General features: G+C 48.4%; 1 protein-coding gene across 2 annotated transcripts in view; it reads right to left on the minus strand.

Moving 5' to 3' along the window:
• LOC143829070 (adenylate cyclase type 10-like) overlaps positions 1 to 20,145 on the minus strand; it is a 72,580-nt gene that overhangs the window by 28,845 nt on the left and 23,590 nt on the right. For both annotated transcript variants that reach the window (XM_077319370.1, XM_077319369.1), the window contains 9 exons: positions 19,471 to 19,526; positions 13,994 to 14,147; positions 11,641 to 11,833; positions 10,525 to 10,611; positions 7,851 to 8,134; positions 5,442 to 5,578; positions 4,356 to 4,478; positions 2,604 to 2,885; positions 1,371 to 1,715 (listed from right to left, as the gene is read on the minus strand). In XM_077319370.1, the coding sequence (XP_077175485.1) occupies positions 1,371 to 1,715; positions 2,604 to 2,885; positions 4,356 to 4,478; positions 5,442 to 5,578; positions 7,851 to 8,134; positions 10,525 to 10,611; positions 11,641 to 11,833; positions 13,994 to 14,147; positions 19,471 to 19,526 (1,661 nt within the window). The remainder of the gene's footprint in view (positions 1 to 1,370; positions 1,716 to 2,603; positions 2,886 to 4,355; positions 4,479 to 5,441; positions 5,579 to 7,850; positions 8,135 to 10,524; positions 10,612 to 11,640; positions 11,834 to 13,993; positions 14,148 to 19,470; positions 19,527 to 20,145) is intronic.

A 20,145-nucleotide genomic window follows, 5' to 3' on the forward strand; every position in this document is an offset into this window, starting at 1 on the left:
ACAAAGCTACATTGTCAAGGGTAGAATAAAATCTTCTTTAAAGTGTCCATGGTCTTTTGGGGAACAGGCAGGCAAAACTCAACCCCTTTTCTGTTTTCTGGAGGTGGGAAATGAGCTTGGAAAGCGGGGGGGGGGGGGGTCATGTGATTAGGCTGCTTTCTCCAGATCATACAGGGGCCTTAACCCCATGTTTTTAAGCCAATCAGAGAGCTTTCTGATCAAATTTCTGCTAGACCAATAACCTACCTTCTCTCTACTGCTTCTCAGTACCAACGTTTTGATTTATAGTCTGTATAAGAAACAAAATGATCTATCGAAGAAAGGGTTGTTATGAATCGGGATATCTATTTTATTGTCGTTTTCATACTACTGGATTTTGGCTGGCCCAAAGGTTGTCTTGGCCTCAAAGATGGGTTCCAACAACTTTAGAAGTTGGACTAATAGCTCTGGGGGACAATCGGAACTAGAGTTGGGTGCTTCGGCACCCAAAGTGGCACTGGCTGTGCCAGGAGAGACCGGCTGCTTCGGGCGCCGAAGTGCCCAACCCTAATCGGAACCATTCAGATTTCCATACAAGGAAAAGAGTTCCCAAACCAAAAAGAGTCCTAGATACTCTTTCTTTCACTATTGATTTATATTAATAAATCAGCACCTGACGAAACAAGAATTTCTTTCTCACCAAGCAATAAACGTTATGAGTAATGGTCTGGGACCTTCGTACCTGTAGGACTGCCTTCTTCCTTATGCCCCCCAGAGAAATAAACATTTGTACTCACAAAATCTGCTCAAGAGAAATCAAACTGGTCTCAACCAGAGCCAGGGCCTTCTCTGCCCTGGCACCAGCCTGTTGGAACGCTTTTCTGCATAAGATCAGGGCCCCGTGGGGCTTAAAACAGTTCCGTTGGGCCTGCAAGACAGAGCTGTTCGGCCAGGCCTATGGTGGAGGCCCACAGGACATCCCCAACAACTGGCCTCCCTACGCAGACAAGAGCATCCATATGCCACATGGGTAACATCACAGCACTTTAACCCCCCCTCCTCCCACTGGAGAGAAGGTAGGAAGCTCCTGGGTTTTTAATGTAAGCTGGTTTTAATAATTTGAATGCCTTAACTCTTTTATTGTGATGACATGTTGTAAGCTAAGTGGAAGAAAAACGTCTAAATAAATAAACAAAAATAGAGCAAAATAAATGAAGCAAAACTGTTTAGATGGTTACACCTTATAAAACACAGTGGCAAGACCAAGTCTCTCTCTTCCCTATCCATTTCTGGGGGGTTCCCAGCCCCCTGCCCCTATAGTCTGACTCAACCCCCCTTAGGACACCACCACATCCCCCCAAGGCATGCGTCGGCGAAAGATTCATCTTTACCTTCTTGTTGTGACAGATTCAGAGATAACAGGGTTTGGGAAACAATGGCTGAGGCAGCCTCACTCATAACATCCCTATCCGGCTCGATGATACCCTCGACTTTCCACTGTGTGCTATCTATTGTGTAGTGATGGAAGGCCACAAAATCCCCTTTCCCACAGCACTTGCATCGATGCGCGTCGCTCTCCAGGTACTGGACGCACTTGAGGTGCAGCTTGGTTTTCTGGCTCTTGAGCCAGAGCTCGTAGGCGGCTTCCTGCAACAGCGGGGTGCAGAACCCCATATATTTGCAGTGCATCACTGCCTCCTCTTGCGTGAGTCTCTTGGCAATGGCTGATCCGAGATCTGGAAGACAAGTGGATTGTTTGACCTCGTGGTTGCTTTGGGAAAGGACCACGTCCCTCCTGCAAAGTGGCCACTGTGACTAGAAGTGGGGGGAAAAAGTATTCACGCGTGAAAAATAAAAAGCTAAACCGGTAGATGGTTACTCCTTATAAAAGATAGTGGCAAGCCAAAGTCACTCTTCCTTGGGTAGATTCCAAGAATGTGACCTGTTCCTTAGCCCTAGCAAAAGCAGCGCTGCAGGCTCACTGGGAGATGGTGGGAAGCATCATTCTGTCTGTGTGCTACAACTCATTAGAGCAGGCTTTCTCAACTGGGGTTTCCTGAAACCCTGGGGTTTCCTGACAGCCCTGGAAGGGTTTCCTGGATGGGAGGGAGTGAATTAATTTTTAATGTTTTTTAAAAAATTGTTAAACGTTTTTGGGATGATAAGACCATATATGTTCGTTTGAACCCAACCACTCCTCCCAAAATGGCCAATGAGGAGCCTGGAAATTGTGAAAGGGAGAGGAGCCCTGGGTGGGCGTGGAGACAGCTATGCTTCCTAACCATGTTCTGTCTGGTCACGCCACTTCTGGGGTTTCTTGAAGCCTGAAGAATATTTCAGTGGTTTCTCAATGGTAAAAAAGTCGAGGAAGGCTGCATTAGAGACACATTAATCATCACCTTGTATAACAAATTTGGAAGGAGCCATAGAGGCCATCTAGTCCAACCCTCGGCTCAGTGCCTAAAGCAGCCATCACTGATCTCTCTCTTTTCTTTGCATTTGCTTTGTCCCACCCTTCCTCCAAGCAAATCAGGGCGGTGTACATGGTTCTTCCCCCACATGCCATTTCGTCCCCCCATTTAACAAGAAATGGACCTATAGAAAACCAAAAGAATGCTCCTAACCTGAACCTCGTCCACTTGTTACCAAGGTCTTGGGGAAGTTGCCAAGCTCATAGGTGAACACATCCATGGTTTGGATCGTAAGCCGTGTTTTGCCTTCAGTAAAACACTCAAAGACATGTGTTTCCACCAAGGCTGCCAGAGTCTGGTTCATCTTCATCTTTGACCATCTGGGGAGGATGTGGAGCAGCAGATGTGTGCTGAAAGTCACTCCGATGATGGCGGCGCACTTCACCACCATCTGCTCCGAAGGGTTCATGTTGTCTATCTTAGACAGAGCAACTCCTACCCGAAGGAAGCAGACAGAAAAGAAGCTGGGGTGATTTAGAACATATCAGAGTTCAGGCCGTAGTGTGTCAAATAGGTGGACTTTTAAAATGCCACGTGGGGCACGCAGGGCAGGCAGGTTCTATAGATGGTGTCAGTCCCAGCTGAGAAAAGAAAGACACTTGCATACTGGCTATGGATGCATCAGAACTTGCCAAAGGAAGGGATAAATTCACTGTGCAACTGGACCAGCCACCTTTTAGAAGAAGAGCTAGTTTTCATGACCCGAAGAAGTCTCAGAGTGGCTTCCAATCGCGTTCCCTTCCCTACAGACACCCTGTGAGGTAGGTGAGGCTAAGAGACCTTTGACAAGACTGCTCTGTGAGAACAACGTTATCAGGACTGTAAAGAGCCCTCGGTCACTCAGCTGGCTGCTTGTGGAGGAGTGGGGAATCAATCCTGGCTCTCCAGATTAGGAAGCACTGCTGTTAGTCAACAAACCAATTTACAGGAACCATTTAGTACACAGAAGTAACATCTTTAGAAGGGTAGATGGCCTCCATGCTTTCACGCCTTATTCATTCAGATGCACCTCTCTTCTAGGCTGGACTCGGGGAGGGGGTGGGGGTGGATCGCAGTGCTCTCTGGGGCTTGTATTCAGAGAGGTGGTCCTGTAGATATGAAGCAAGTTGGAAGATTCTACCTGGTTTACCTGACGCAGTTGGTGCATCAATTACCTCCCACGCCTCCTGTTCCTGCTGGACACCAGTTATTCCCCTAGGACTTTCTCTCTATCCCACCACAAGATTTTCTTCACATTGACTCTCTTCGGATTACAAAACTTTCTTCTGGGACTACAAAGCAACAGGCTGTCTTTCTCCAGGAACCAATGTGGAGATCTGGCCAACCCCAGGGTGAGAAGATGAGCATATCGATTTGAGTTGCATGTGTATCCTTTTCTTTTCGTCTGGCTCACTGTTGTCCTAAAAGTTCCCTACATTTATGACCAGGGAGTGGGAGGAGAACCATGAGAGGGCGGGAAGAATCCAGGCTGCACGGTGCTCTGTGTCACGACCCAAGGAGTGTGATCCACAGTTCCCCTCAGAACCCACAGAGAGGAGTCCCAGGCATTGGAAAGATACTGAAGTTAATCTTTATTGAGGAAAGTCAATAAAGCGCTTTGGCGGCCGAGTCGCACATCCCTAGCAGCAAATGAATGCTTTGCGCTTCAGAAGGCTAGAGAAAAACCAGATGCCCAGGGTAAAGAGAGGTGCAGCCCAGGAGTACAAACCCAAAGACTGATATGGCAGATGACACTGTGCTATTGTGAGGGGTGGCCCAACAAACAGGGTTCCTTGGCCCTTATAGACAGCTGAACCAGGTGCCCAGGGAGGTAGCTCCCTGTTGGAGACTGATAGGCAGGATGTGAGCCAAACCAGTGAGTGTTTGGGCATCCCTTGTTACCTCAGAAAGGCAGGTGTGCCTCACCTTTTAGAGTCGGAGGAAGCATTATGTTGTGGAGCTTCACATTTTGCGTGATGGTGCAAATGTAGGATGGCGTCTGTTCAGTGTCAAGGACTTCGGACTCTTGTGGCTTGATCACGGTGGTGGCTTCACAAAGGAGGAAAAAAGGAAGATGTAGTGAGGTAAAAGAAGGTCAAGTTGGTGGTTGGCAGGCAGATCTCACCGGCAAAGAATCACTACCCTAATGGTCACTCTGAAGGTGCACTGGAAAAATCCAAAGCACATGACTAGGGATTCCTTTGTTTAAGGTGGGCTCCTGCCCACTTTCTTCAGGAAGTGTAGTTCAGTGTGTGCTCAGAACCAAGCATGCAGCCATTAGGCTTAGCTCTCTCAATTTGCTGATGTGTGGCATGTAGTCCACCTACAGCTAGCCACAAGAGGCTTGCAATGTATTTCATTCGTAACTTCTCTCTAAGCTTTTTGTACTCTGCTTCCATAAGGAGATTGAAGCAGATTAATATGATAGATTTTGTAAATAATCTTTCCCAGTAAAGATTACTCTCTTTCAATCTTCACAGCGCTGTGAACCTGGATCTGTGCCTCATCTGCAAAGATAACTAATAAGTTCATAATTTCAAATGCTTTCTTACTCTGCAGCTTCATTTTCTTGGAGGGTCTCAAGACCAAGCCAAATCCAAAAGCCACACACACAGAGGAAGCCCAAATTCACAGAGAAGAAAAATACACTGAGAAAGAGTAGTGGGAAAGACTAAAAGAAACTGCTGTTATAGAAACAAAATTATTTTAATCTGCATAGCTGATAAGATCCTCAGTGGCCAATCGGAAATCCTGGTAGGCAAGTGTCCCCCTTTTCCTGGGTGGTGCCAAGAAAGGTAGACATGGGCACCATGTTTGGGGCTCCCTGACTTAGATCACTGTAGGTAAGCATTTAGTGTTGTGCCAAGGGCCAACAGTAGTCACGTGGGTCTTCTGGCTGATAGCATTTGCAAGTATGCCCCCCCCCCAAGTCACAGAGTGAGTCTCCCTGCTCTAGAGCATGTAATTCCAAAAATATTGACTTGCGTGGCTTGCTAAAGCCTAGCAGCTTACTGAAAAGGTTCTCCCACTCATCCTCATTTTCCTCATTTTCATCCAGAATATAGAATTCGAGGACGTTCTTTGTGTGGAGGTTCCGGAGGAGTTCTTCACAGTAAAAAGGGTTCCCATGGCTTCTTTGTATTAAGAACCTAGAACAATGTTCAAACGCTGGTTGAAGTGGGAATACAAAGGAAGGGACAATCTAGACATGACGTTTTCCCACTAGGGCAATTTTTTGCCCCATTGAAGGGTTGCATGTGCGCTGAACACCGAATACACCATCCTCCAAAGGGGGCAAACCATGCCCCCCTGCACTGTTTGGATCACACAAATAATGCAGAGGAAGCCTCCCTACTCTAGGGACCAAGCCCTATGAGGAATGGCTGACAGACTTGGCATGTTCAGCCTGGAGAAGCAGAGGTTGAGAGGGGGCATGATGGCTCTCTTGAACTATTAGAAAGGTTGTCACGTAGAGGAGGGCAGGGAACAGATCCTGCTGGCAGCAGAGGATAGGACCCACAATAATAGGTTTAAACTACATGGAGAACAATATCGGTTAGATATCTGGGAAATTTTTTCAAAGTCTGAGTAGATCAGCAGTGGAATGGGCTGCCTAAGGAGGTGGGGAGCTCCCCCTCACTGGCCATCTTCAAGCAGCAGCTGGACAGATACTAATCCTGGAGGCTTTAGGCTTTTCCTGCCTGAGCAGGCCCCTTCCAAGATCCTACGATTCTATGCCACAGTCCCAGTCTAAATCATATCCTTGTATGAACGCCCATTCTGGGGAACTGAGGCCTAACTCATGGGATTACATCAGCTCTTCTCTGGGCCCTAAAACTATGGTGGAAAGCAAAAGTGCCCATTGAATGAGCAATATTTGCATCTGAATTCTTCACTATTTGAACTCCTTTTCGAAGTAGAACCCGGGCATGAGGAATTCTCAATTGTTCTGGAAAGAGAGGGGTTTCTGAATTGTCCATGGGCCACTGTGTAGGAGGCTGCAGCATTCCATGAAATCCATTCACAATGTCTTCCCGCTGCCCCTTGTTACCCATACCCAAGAGTATGTTACTAAAGAACTACAAGGAGGCAGCCTGGGCGTGACAGTTCCAGCACCTTTTTTTTGGGGAGCCGTTTTTACCAAACGCATGTTAAAGGTAGGTGCTACTGTCAAGAAGTACTAAAGAAGCTGCTCTCCCAGCTGGACTGGATCCAGACTGGAGACTGGATCTAATCCAAGCTTTTGGCTTTGACGTTCAAGGCTCCAAGAGCAGTTTGAGACCTCTGAATCTCGGGGACTGCCTTCTCCCTTTTCATCCTAAAGAGCAGGGGTAGTCCACCTGCGGTCCTCCAGATGTTCATGGACTACAATTCCCATGAGCCCCTGCCAGCAACCGCTGGCAGGGGCTCATGGGAATTGTAGTCCATGAACATCTGGAGGACCGCAGGTTGACTACCCCTGCCAAAGAGCATTAAGACCAGGCAGTTTTAATCTGCTCAGGGATCCTGGCCCCAGGGAGAAAAAACTGGCTTTGACCAGGGCCTTCTCAGCCCTGGCCTTGGTGTGGTGGAATGCTCTGCCTGAGGAAATCAGGGCCCTGCGGGACCGTAAACAGTTCCAGAAAGCCTGCAAAACTGAGCTGTTCCACCAGTCCTACGGTAGAGGTCAGGCAATGACATCAAGAAATACTGGCCTCCCTACTTGGAAGAACCACCAACAAACTCGGGGGGGGGGGGGGACACACAGGGAATTAATATTAGAAGGCCGTTTTTAATGGACGATTCTTATTCACCGCCATGATTTTAGTAGGTATGGCTTAATAATATTAACCACCCCTGATTTTATACTCTTCTTCAGCATCAAGCTTTAAAGCAGGCAGATTGTTGTCTTATTTTAACCACCAACACTTCCAAAATCAGACTGAACAATAGAGGTGAGAGTGGAAATGCTGTTAACCACCACCCCCCTCCCCCCCGAGTTGATTAGATGGGGTTGGTATACAAATCTCTGGGTGCAATTTTTCAAAATGCAGAAACGTTTTGCTGTTTTTTGCCCCTACCCTGTCCTTGGTCCCCCAGTTGGGGGACAGGTGGCCCCTTGCTGCCCACCGCCCATCAATCAGTGTTGGGTAAGCAGGAGGAAGGACGCCTCCCCCCAAAATGTCTTTTCTGGTTTCTGAAGTTTGTTCATTCTTTTCCTGTTTTCGTGCAGACATATATTCTCCAGGAAGCCCAAAAGAAAATGGCATGAGCAGAGCACATGCATCAATGGGACAGGGACCCATTTAAAAGCAGAAGCAGATTGATGACTTGGATAATGGAAAGCAAAAGGGGAGTGCATAATCAACCCAGGCCTCCCCTCCCCCTTCCTAGTTTTCTTCTCTCACCAGTGGAGCCAGGGACTTCCACTGACCTACTTACATCTCAAGTTCTCTGGCGATGCTGACCACGCCGAGGTCCTGGCAGGCCTTCTGAACGATCACGGCAGGGGTTAGCTCCTTTAATTTAACGTAAGTGTTTGCCATACTGCCCAGGATTCGAGTGGCGGTAGAGCAGAGGATGAGACCCTTGTACTCAGAGGGAGACAAAGACATGACGATAAAGATGGGAATGGCTCTCAGCAAGTTATCCAGGAAGACCCAGGAGGCAGGATCAATGAACTGACCTTCGTCGATGACAAAAATAAGAATTTCTTTCTCGGCTGCCTAAAAGGAGGGAGGGGAAACATCAAAACCTCCCCAGAATGGGGCAATTTGACAGCCAGGGAGTTCTTGTCTCTAACAAAGAGCCAAAGTAGACTTTAGGGATGTTCGACAGTTTGATTGCCTTTCATCACACAGACAAAATCTCTCTGAAAAAGGTTTTCTTAAAAAAAAATATACCAGCCTTCCAGAGCATTGAGCGACCATAAAAACTCTCCTGTGACTGTATAACTCTAAAGATGGAAGACAGGCAGCAGGGGCTAAAATGTGCCCGGATTTATCAGAGGATAGAAAGGCCACCTTGTAGCCCCACGTCCTCAACTCTCAATTTGACTGTTTGCTTTATCTGATCAGACCCTGCCTCAAGAAGACACTGAGGGGGAAAACCCAACCTCTTGTTCCTAGTGGCTGCTAACCACGACGGCTTAAAGTCACCCTGTTCTGTGTTATCCTGACCCACGGAGGATGGTTTTGTTTCCCTTTCATCTCTGTTTTATCTGTTTTTAATGTTCCATGTTTTACCATGGTTCTGATCTAAGACCGTTTAAACCAGGGGTAGTCAAAGTGCGGCCCTCCAGATGTCCATGGACTACAATTCCCATGAGCCCCTGCCAGCAAACGCTGGCAGGGGCTCATGGGAATTGTAGTCCATGGACATCTGGAGGGCCGCACTTTGACTACCCCTGGTTTAAATAATAAAAAACGGAATAAGTAAGTTTGCCTTAGGAGTGATAGGGGCCAGGTGAAAGATGCCTGATCTGACTTGCTGTCACATGCGATGGCTCCAACAGAGTGGGTTTGCGCATCTAAAAATGCTCTCTTGGGAACTGGTTTTGCTAGTGGAAATGGCAGTGAGTGTGCAGGGGTGTTGTTATCTGGATTTCAGTAAAGCTTTTGATAAGGTTCCACATGAAATTCTTGTTGACAAGTTGGTAAAATGCGGTATGGATCCTAATTCTGCCAGGTAGATCAAGAACTGGTTGACAAATCGTACCCAGAGGGTACTTGTTAATGGTTCTTCATCTTCTTGGAGAAGAGTGACAAGTGGAGTACCCCAAGGATCTGTCCTGGGGCCTGTGTTGTTCAACATATCTATAAATGATTTGGATGAGGGATTAGAGGGGATACTTATTAAATTTGCAGACGATACTAAACTGGGAGGGGTAGCAAACACAACTGAAGACAGCAACAGAATACAGGATGATCTTGATAGGCTCGAGAAGTGGGCTAAACTGAATAAAATGAAGTTCAATAGGGACAAATGTAAAGTTCTGCATTTAGGTAGGAAAAACCAAATACACCAATATAAGATGGGGGAGACTTGTCTTGGCAGTAGCATGTGCGAAAAGGATCTAGGAGTCTTAGTAGACCATACATTGAACATGAGTCAGCAGTGTGACTCAGTAACGAAAAAGGCAAATGGGATTTTGTGCTGTATCAAATGGAGTATTGTGCCCAGATCACAGGAGGTGATGGTACCGCTTTACTCTGCTCTGGTTCGGCCTCACTTGGAGGACTGTGTTCAGTTATGGGCACCCCAGTTGAAGAGGGATGTAGACAAACTGGAGCATGTCCACAGGAGGGCAACAAAGATGGTGAGGGGTTTGGAGACCAAGACATATGGAGAATGGTTTAGGGAGCTTGGTCTGTTTAGGAGGAGATGACTAAGAGGGGATCTGATAGCCATCTTCAAGTATTTAAAAGGCTGCCATATAGAGGATGGAGCAGAGGGACTGACCAGAATCAATGGGATGAAATTAATTGAAAAGAAATTCCGTCTAAACATCCTGAAGAAGTTCCTGACAGTTAGAGCAGTTTCTCAGTGGAACAGGCTTCCTTGGGAGGTGGTGGGTTCTCCATTTTTGGAAATTTTAAAACAGAGACTGGATAGCCATCTGATGGAGAGGCTGATTCTGTGAAGGTTCAGGGTGGCAGGTTACAGTGGATGAGCGATTGGGATGTGAGTGTCCTGCATAGTGCAGGGGGTTGGACTAGATGACCTAGGAGGTCCCTTCCAACTCTATGATTCTATGGCCGCTAAGCAAGGAGAAGACTTCTTTGGGTGGGTTGGAAGTGCTATTTGCCCCATTGGGGGGACGTTATATGTAAATGAATGAGCTAAACGTTACGTTTCCCCAGGGCATTTCAGGTCAGAAAATGTTGTAGGGGAAGGTCCAAGCCATCTTTCACTGTGAATTGCCGTGCCAGCTGCATCGTGCTCATTCACGTCTGGGGAGTGTGGAACTTAAGATTGTGTCTCTCCATCTGACTAGCAGCCAGCCCAGGGTAATGTGTAGTTGCGCCTTTAGTCAACATGTCAATTTGCTAGTAAATTAACCGTTGGTGCATATAATTTGGAGAGCATAACACTCTGCATGATCAAAAGCGCTTACCTTCTTAAGAATCTTTACAAGGATGGCTTCCATCTCCACATCCCTCTTTTCATTGTCCATTTCAGAAACTTCCTCTGAAGTAGGAAACTATCCCAGAAACAAGTAGTAGTTTGATTAATGGTTAATGAGGTGAGAAATCTCTAGGAAATGTCATGGAAAAGGCAGTCCCAGAGACAGAACAGGTTAGACTGTTGGGAATTGTATTTCTTTTAAGCAGCTTGGTGCGCAACTCTGTTACATATGGCAGTTTAAACTCTGCCCAGATTAGGGAGGCTGGATGGCAGATTTGGGTCAGCCTCTGTACCACGGGCAAAATGGCCACAGAAGACAGCCTGCTGCTCAGAAATGCTGGATGCAAACAGAAACTGAGCCCATGTGAAACGCTGTGAGAACTCGCGTTCTATATTCAGAAAGTAAGAAGGTTGTGTGGAATACGTTGTCCCACTTCAAAAAGGTTTGAAAATTGCCCCCTTGATACAGCTTCACCTGCCAGACTGTGGGCAGTCATCAAAAACTAAGTCAGTTATCATATTGGGGCAGTGGCACAATGAGGCACTCCATGTAGAATGCCGAGAGTCACTTTTCAGCCCCTCCATTTATACCCATTCATATACACTGGACTAGCGGTCCCCAACCTTCTTGTAGTTGGGGACCACCTCCGAGGGTGGGAGAGAGCCGGCGGCCCGGCCACCGCAGCTGCATGTAAACGCGCACGAGCAGTCGCCGTGCATGCGTGTTTTCTCCACTAGGTGGCGGTAACGCGCATGCGCAGAGCTGCCACACGTGCGCGTTTTCGCCAGGAGGGGGTGCAAACACGCATGTGCGGCAGCTCTGTGCGTGCGCGTTTGCGTCACTGGCACGCCGGCGGCGGTGCCTGCCTCTTTTCCCCCCTCTCACTGCGGAGGGGGGGAGGCAGGTGCGGCCGCTGGCGGCCCGGTACTATGGCCTTCACGGCCCGGTACCGGGCCGCGGACCGGGGGTTGAGGACCCCCGCACTGGACAATGCACTTCCAGTGTGCTTTTCTAGCTGGATTGTCCTATGTGAAACGTACAACATCCCCTGGCTATGATGCCCATGTCTCCTCTTCCACAATTACTGCAGACTTACAACTTTACCTTAACATGAAATAACTTGTTGAGAAGGCAAAAATAGGAGTCTGGTATTAGTCCTTGGATTTTGTTCAGAAGGATGCGCTGCCTGGTGTCGTAGGTTTTACAGGCATCAATCCCCAGGAATATAGCCATGAGGGTCTGGATGGTGAAGAATTTCTGTAATCCATTTATCTTCCCTAATTCCATAGCCACAACCCTGATAAATACAGAAAAATGTGAATGAACCGTCTTCAAGGGGGCAACAAGAACAAAGCGAGAAATGATCACGTTGCAACCTCAATAGCACGCAGCAAACTGGAATTAAACCTAAGATTAAGAAATTTACTGTAGGATTGCCAGCACTTGGTTGGCCACCTGTAGGACTATGGGTAGGGGCAGAGACTGCATAAATCAATTTCATACGATAGTCTAGGAATTCCTTAAATCGCTATGGTTCAAAACCATAAAGATTTAAGGAATTCCGTCAAAATTGGAAAAATGGTCTCAGGATGTTGACAAGAGATGTTGGAAGTGTAGAACGGGGGCCCTCAACCCCCAGTCTGCGGCCCGTTACCGTGCCGTGAAGGCCATAGTACCGGGCCGCCAGCAGCCGCACCTGCCTCCCCCCCCTCGCAGTGAGAGGGGGAAAAAGAAGCAGGCGCCGCCGGCGGCATGCCAGCGACGCAAACGCGCACGCACGGAGCTGCCGCACATGCCTCAGATGAGATTTAAACATGTGGTTCAAAATTTGTGTAGTTGTATTTGTCTCAGTGTGTGAAAATCATACCGTATGTTGTATAAAGTGTGACTGGAAGTTGAAATTTGTTATATTGAAAGACTACAAGATTTGTTAACATGGAAATGTATTATCAATAAAGCAAAAAAAATTTTCTTTAAGGAATTCCTAGAATGTCATGTGAAACCAAAGCACATAGGACACAAATCTCAGGAATACATTCAATGAGACCCTTGTGCCTGACGCTATCAGCTATCAGGCAGTCTAGGAATTCCTTAGATCTCTATGGTTAAACGCCATAAGGCATTCCTAGACTGCTGTGTGAAACCTATGGCTGTTTTTTAACTATAGAGCGCTGGCAAGGTCCTAGAGAACTGTGTGACCACTGCCACCCCTCATTTTGCTCCCACTGCTCCACTGAGTAGCCAGGGGAACACTAGTTGGCTAACAGCATCAGGCACAAGGGTCTCTTTGAATGTATGCCTGAGATTTGTGTCCCCCATCGATCAGAAATCGTCTGCAGTGATGCTTTTATCTGCAGTGATGCTTTTATGTCGTAATTCTTATGAGCATACTCACTACCTCTGATTATCCCAGGGTCGTAGGGTTATCAAATTCCAGTTGGCTCCTGAAATTAAAATTCATCTCCAAACTACAGAGATCGCTTTCCCTAAAGGAAATGGCTGCTTGGGGTGGGGGTGGGGCTGACTCTAGGGCTGCCAAGTTGAGATTGGGAAATTCCTGTGCATTTTGGGAGGACAATGCCATACAGTCCACCCCTCAAAACATCCATTTTCTCGAGGGGAACTGATCTCTGTAGTCTGGAGATGAGCTGTAATTCTGGGAGATCCCCAGGCCCCACCTGGAGGCTGGCATCCCTAACTCTATGGCATTACACTCCACCAAGGTCCTTCCTCTCTATAAATCCCACCCTCCCCCAGCTGACTCTCAAACCTCCAGGAGTTCCCCACCCTACAGGGCTGCTTCTTAGCCATGCCTTCAGGTTGCCCAATCCACCACAACACTGGCCTAGTCTTTTTCAGTGGCAGCTCTAGCATTATGGAGTGCCCTCCCCATGAAAGTATGGATGGCCCCCATGCTATCCACCATCTGTAAGGGCACTGCGGCTCAATGGCAGAGCATCTGCCAGATATGCAGAAGTTCCCTAGTTCAATTCCTGGCATCTCCAGTTAAAAGATCTGGCAGTAGAAGACCTCTGCCTTACACCCTGGAGAGCATCGCCAGTCAGAGGAGACAATACTGACTTCGGCGGATGCAGGATCTGATTCAATAGAAGGCAGTTTCATGTCTTCATCTGTGGGGCAACCAATGTGCAAGTGCTTGATGCAGAGCATTATTACCTTGCACTGGAAATAGTTAGTATAAAAACTGACCATGCTTTTGGAGGACAAAACACAGCTAAATTACATCAGCAGTAATTTTTTCCCAGTTCATTGGTAAACCTAGAAAACGGATGGATGGTGGCTCTGAACAGAAGTGCTTGGCTCAGGACGGTGATAAGGAAACACTGTACTGCTACGGTCTATTCCAGCCTAGGGAGTGATCAGTGGTTTGAGGAACAGAATGTCGGCTCCCAATGTGGCTTGGAACGTGCAACCAAGGGAGGAGAAACATACTAACTTTTGGCCAGCCGTTTGCCCCATGTAGGCAATTTCAGCCATTAACTGGCTTTTCCCGTATCCAAAGAGGCCTTCATACAACATGATATGGCTTTTCCGGGAGACTTTGAAATTTTCCAGTGTGACTTCAAAGAGATCTGTTTCTCTTTTCCTTCCTGGGGGAAAACAATAAAACAATTAAGATATCTTTAAAATAGCAATATAGGTAACATTTGTTGAACCCCTCTCTATTCCAAAGCTTCTTCTAATGCAGGGGTAGTCAAACTGCGGCCCTCCAGATGTCCATGGACTACAATTCCCAGGAGCCCCCTGCCAGCGTTTGCTGGCAGGGGGCTCCTGGGAATTGTAGTCCATGGACATCTGGAGGGCCGCAGTTTGACTATCCCTGTTCTAATGACTCATGGGTCTTGGAAGTGACCTCCCATTTCTTGCCTGGAGGTGGACCTAGGGAAGGACTGGGGCATGTTGTGTCTTTATTCAACCTTTCTCAATTTTTTACCATTGAAACATGCACCAGGCTTTGACAAACCCCCAAAGTAGCACAATTGTGCAGAATATGGCTAGACCGCGTAGCTGGGTACATGCCCACCCAGGGACTCACCCCTTCCCACCCACTCCAGGCCCATCATTGGCTATTTTGGGAGGAGTGGTGGGTTGACATGACCATTTATGGTCACACCACTCAATAAATGTTTGACAATTTTAAAAAATAGATATTAAAAATTAATTAACTCCCACCCATTTGGGAAACCCTTCGAGAGCTATCAAGAAACCCCAGGATTTAATGAAACCCCGTTTGAGAAATCCTAGTCTAATTGTAAGGGCATAAAATCTAAACTTTACCACAGACAAAGTAACACATCTATCATCAACAGGTAGAAGATATTGTCAGAGCCAGTTGAAATTCTCACACGCAGACTCTTTGGTGCAAAGGAAATCTCTTAAGTGAAAACATTTACGGACAGGGGCAAGGAATCTCCTTGCTGAAAGTGAATTACAATTAAGCCAGCATACCTACATGGGCACCCAAGCCCCCTCCCCCTGTTTTGAATCTTGGTGCGCGAGGGCCAGGTGCAAAACTCCAGTAGCGTTTGCACACTAAAAGCCTGTGGAAGCCATGACACGTGACACAACATTCCAAGTCATTTCCTTCAGCTACCCAAGGCCAGGGCAGGAGATAACAGGGGAGAGAGTTCTGTGGAAATTCACCACACCAGTGATTGGGGTCAGCTCAGACGGGCTCGAACACATCACATAACAGAACCAAAGAACAAGCCACAGAAACAGGTCAGTGCAAAAGATGAACTATCAACACATGGCAGGTCAGTTAACCAACACGACAAGGCAAGGTAGAAAAACAGCTCATGCCAAGAACATGTGAACTTGCAAACAGGATCTTGACAGACATAACGGATAATTCTGCCTGACGGAATGGGCTCCCGGAAGAACCGAGGGGCCTGAGAGAGCTAGCAAAGTTCTGAAGGTCTTGCAAGATGGAATTCTTCCCCAGGCATTTGGCTGAGGCCAGGTGGAAGGAAGCAGATCTTGCCCCTACTCTGAGTGCCCAACTGAAACAGCTCCCATAGATATGATGACTGGGGGTGGGCAGGGTCAGGGGGGTGAGAACTGGCTTGGAAAGGGGGGGGTGGATTGTTTTTTTTTTAAAGGATATTTACTGTTTTACTAGCCACAGAGCCCGTTGCATCGAGGAATGCAATGGGCTCTAGAGCGGGGCACACAATGGCGGAATACCATTGATTGTAGGTGTGCTGGTGGATGGCGGGGGTCCCAAGGTCGGGGCTGGAGTCTAGTGTCTGTGGCGGGGAAGGCCGGGCACTGCTGACGTGCTCCCCCCAGCAGCCAGGCTTGTGCGCAGAGATAATCGCAGAGAGCCGTGTGGCCACCTAGGGATAGTGGCCTGCGGCCTCAATGGAGCACCTACCATGGACGCCATGGATAGTGGCCACTGGCATGGATAGTGGACCATGAAGGGTGACTGGGCTCCATTTCCAGCCTTAATGGAGCACCTATCATGGCTGTGTGGGGGCGGACCCTCCAAAGACTGTCCCAATCAGGGTGTGGCCAGCTTCATTGGCCGTGCCCTGATTGGCCCGCAGAGCGTGGCCAGCTGGCCAGAAATTGAGGCTGGACACTCTCTGCAACCCACACTCCACCCACTGGGGCTTTTCCCAAATATTAGTGCTACTAATGGTTAAGATTGTAAATTGCTGGTTGTAATCTGCCGTGAGCTGGCAGGCCAGGGAAGGGCAACCTAGAAATGAAATAAAAAATAATCTCATGAACAAGTGAGGAAACCTGCTCAATAGATTTTGCTCTTATAAGGTAAAGGTATCCCCTGTGCAAGCACCGAGTCATGTCTGACCCTTGGGGTGACGCCCTCCAGCGTTTTCATGGCAGACTCAATATGGGGTGGTTTGCCAGTGCCTTCCCCGGTCGTTACTGTTTACCCCCCAGCAAGCTGGGTCCTCATTTTACCAACCTCGGAAGGATGGAAGGCTGAGTCAACCTTGAGCCGGCTGCTGGGATCAAACTCCCAGCCTCATGCCCAGAGCTTCAGACAACATGTCAGCTGCCTTACCACCCTGTGCCACAAGAGGCTCTGTTTTGCTCTTATAGATTAGTACAAATAACTAAATGCAATGTGGGGCATAGTTTCTGAAGAGTCTGCGAGTTCAGTATCACAGATCATGCAATTCTTTGAAAACAATCAGCTCTGTTATTCAATCCAACACCAAGTCCAAACACCAAACAGGAAACACAGGCACAACATGAATTTATATATACTTTGGATTGGCCACCAAAGAACCTGATTGGTCCTAAGCGGAGGCAGTTCATTGGTCCTTTTAGAGAGTTCAAATACACATCATGATTGGCTGCGATTGTACAGTTTGCCCTTATTTGCATAAGGATTAGTGGCGTGAATGGCCCACATGCATTACAGTTTCCATAATAGCTCTACCACAAAAGCAGAGCCTCTGGGAGTGGTTAAAGCCCCTGCAGTAGCCCCAGCAGTTCTGCGATTGCTGGACCATTTACTCCAGCCATTTAAAAAGTTGACAAAAATTGGGACTGTCCAAAATGTAAAATAACTTGGCCAAACATAAAAAAGAGAGGCTGAAATGCCCCCCTAAGGCAAGGGCTACTTCTCCTAATCCATCCTGGATAATTAAACATGGGTGACTTTGTCTGGCGATGCTTCTTCAGTAACATGTGAAGACTAGCAGCATCCCATGGGGTGGCACCGTCTAACATGGCCCCCAAATCCCCTTGCTTGCTGATCTCTCTCTTTCTTGCAGCGTCTTCCCACCCAATGAGACTAGAGGTCCCTTCTGGACAAATCCCAAAGAAAACAGTGGCTCAGCAGTCACATGCAGCCCTCTGACCTACCCCTGTTAGGACCCCTGAACATTGTTCCTCCTCGTGGCGCCTCCCTCATGTTTCAGGAAAGAAGAATTGTTCATTTATACCCTGCTTTTCACTACCCAAAGGAGTGGTTTACAAACACCTTTCCATTCCTCTCCTCACAACGGACTCCCTGTGAGGTTGGTGGGGCTGGGAGAGCTCTGACAGAACTGCTATGTGGGAGCAGGACTGTGAGGAGCCCAAGGTCACCCAACTGGCTGCAAGTGGAGGAGTGGAAAATCAAATCTGGTTCCTCAGATTAGAGTCCGCTGCTCTTTACCCTCTACACCACGCTGGAGGCCTGTGCTGGAGGGGGGGCTCGTGGTTGGCATGTGGCTTCCCTCTGGAACAAATCAATGAGGTCACAGAAATAGAACACTAGAGCAGGTGTGGTGGAGACAAAGTGACAGGAACATCTTATGGCTCGCTTGTGAGAGCGTGGCAAAACGTGACTTCTTTACCATGGAAATTACGTCCACAAGCTCCTGCCTGGCCCAATTGTTTAGGTTGATTAGGTCTCTTACTGCTCTCGAGGCGGGGCACCAAATTTCTAGGAATTCGGATTTAGGCTGTGAGGCCTTTGAGAGCTTCTTTGCGTGAGAGAGTCTTATCTCTCTGCCGTGACCTCCCTGTCACATTGGATACAGAAAGGGAACTGGAAGCCTGTTGGCTGTCTTTGGAGGTGACGTTTGATGGCTTCAGGAGGCTCAATTTAGCCAAAGTGGACAAGCTGCTGGGGTCGGTGAGGACTACCACTTGCTCCCTTGATCCCTGCCCATCTTGGCTCCTCAAGGGAGGTGGCCAGGGGATAGGCGGTCAGCTCAGGGATATTGTTAATCTCTCCCTTTCTACTGGGGAGTTCCCTGAGCTGCTCAAGGAGGCGGTGGTCCGCCCTCTCCTTAAGAAACCATCTCTAGATCCACGGGACCCTGCCAACTACCGCCCAGTCTCACATTTGGCGTTCTTGGGAAGGTGCTAGCTCCTGGAATACTTAGAGGAAACCTCAACTCTCGACCCATACCAGTCTGGCTTCCGTCCCGACTGTGGGGTGTTGGTCACCCTTTTGGATGATCTCTGATGCCAATTGGATTGAGGTGGTTCAGCTATCCTTGTTTTGTTAGACCTGTCGGCCACATTTGATGTGGTCGACCACGAGTTGTTAGCCCATTGCCTCGCTGGAACGGGAATACAGGGCACAGCTTTGCGCTGGATATGCTCCTTTCTCCAAGACCAGTGACAGAGAGTTGCAGTGGGGGATGAGTTGTCGTGTTCCTGCTTGCTCCCGTGTAGAGTTCCCCAGGGAGTGGTGGTCTCCCCTACTCTTTTTAACATCTTTATGTGCCCTTTGGCCCAAGTGATCTAGAATTATGGGCCTTGCACTCTACAGGTTCCAACATTGACCATTCCTGGCCCTAGGGAGGCTCGCCTGGCCTCGACCAGGGCCAGGGCTTTTTTGGTCCTGGCCACTACCTGATGGAATGAACCCCCTGGGGAGCTCCAGGCAGTCTGAGAACTTTCTGCTTTCTGGAGGGCTTGCAAAACAGAGCTCTTCCGCCAGGTTTCTGGTTGGGGCCAGTGCTAGGTCCCCTCTCCTGCTGGCACCCAAATTTCTTGATGCCGAACATCTGGTTCCCCCATGCTACTTCTGTCAAGTATTGTCTTAGGGGACAACGTTTTTTGCCATCTGTATTATATTGTACTAGTAAGCAAGCCCGCTGTAATCACAATACAGCGGGCGCTAGGCCAGGCAGCCCCCGGCAGCCGCGCGCAGTGCGGCTGGCGGGGGCTCCCTGGCCGACGGCCTGACGCGGCGGAGGTGCTTTGCGGTGGAGGCGCTCGCAGTTGCTCCCTTGTTGGCAGAGCAGGAATCGGAGAGGCCAATCGGAGAGGCAAAGCGCCTGCCGATTGGCCCCGCCGATGGTCTGTCCAGAGGAAGGGACCAATCGGCACCCTTCCTCATCCCGGACAGAGCCCGCCCTAACTCCTCCCCCTAAGCCCTTCTTACTGTTTTATTAAGAGGGACAAAATATCACAGGATGTTAGAGCTCCACCTACCCAGTAAAGGATACTCTTCATATCGCTGCTTGGTCAGATATGCCTTGCCGAGCATTCTAAAAAGAGGGAGCAAGGAAAAAAAACACCAGTTTAAGTCTCACAGGCTCTGCCTTGCAGCACATATTACAGTAGGGGTAGTCAAACTGCAGCCCTCCAGAGGTCCATGGACTACAATTCCCATGAGCCCCTGCCAGCGGTCGCTGGCAGGGGCTCGTGGGAGTTGTAGTCCATGGACTTCTGGAGGGCCGCAGTTTGACTACCCCTGCATTAGAGGATGTTCGAATAGCCAAGGGCTGAAGAAAATTCTTGAAAAAAACAGAAGGAGTGGAGCACCTTTGAATGGAGCAGAGCTTCCCCCGAGAAAGCAGCAATATCTGAGGGAAACTTCAGCACATGCAATCCGTTCAACATACAGCCTTCTTCAAGAAGGGAGTTTCAGTAGGCAGGTCGGAGGACTGCTTAGAAGGCTTGTTTCAGCCATTGAAGAAAAGGAGCCAAAGAAAAGAGGTGCCCACTCAAAGGAACTAACGGCCATCATTACTACATGTTTTCGCCGCAAGGAAATCACTTGCTGTTATTGGTTTAATGCTCAATTATCTATTGTCTGTTCCAGCTTGTGCGGAATCGTGGTTGCCATGCCTTTCTTTTGCAAGGAAGTTCCTTGTTGTTACTAGC

The sequence above is a fragment of the Paroedura picta genome, chromosome 2 (assembly GCF_049243985.1).
Source record: "Paroedura picta isolate Pp20150507F chromosome 2, Ppicta_v3.0, whole genome shotgun sequence".
Lineage (NCBI taxonomy): Eukaryota > Metazoa > Chordata > Lepidosauria > Squamata > Gekkonidae > Paroedura > Paroedura picta.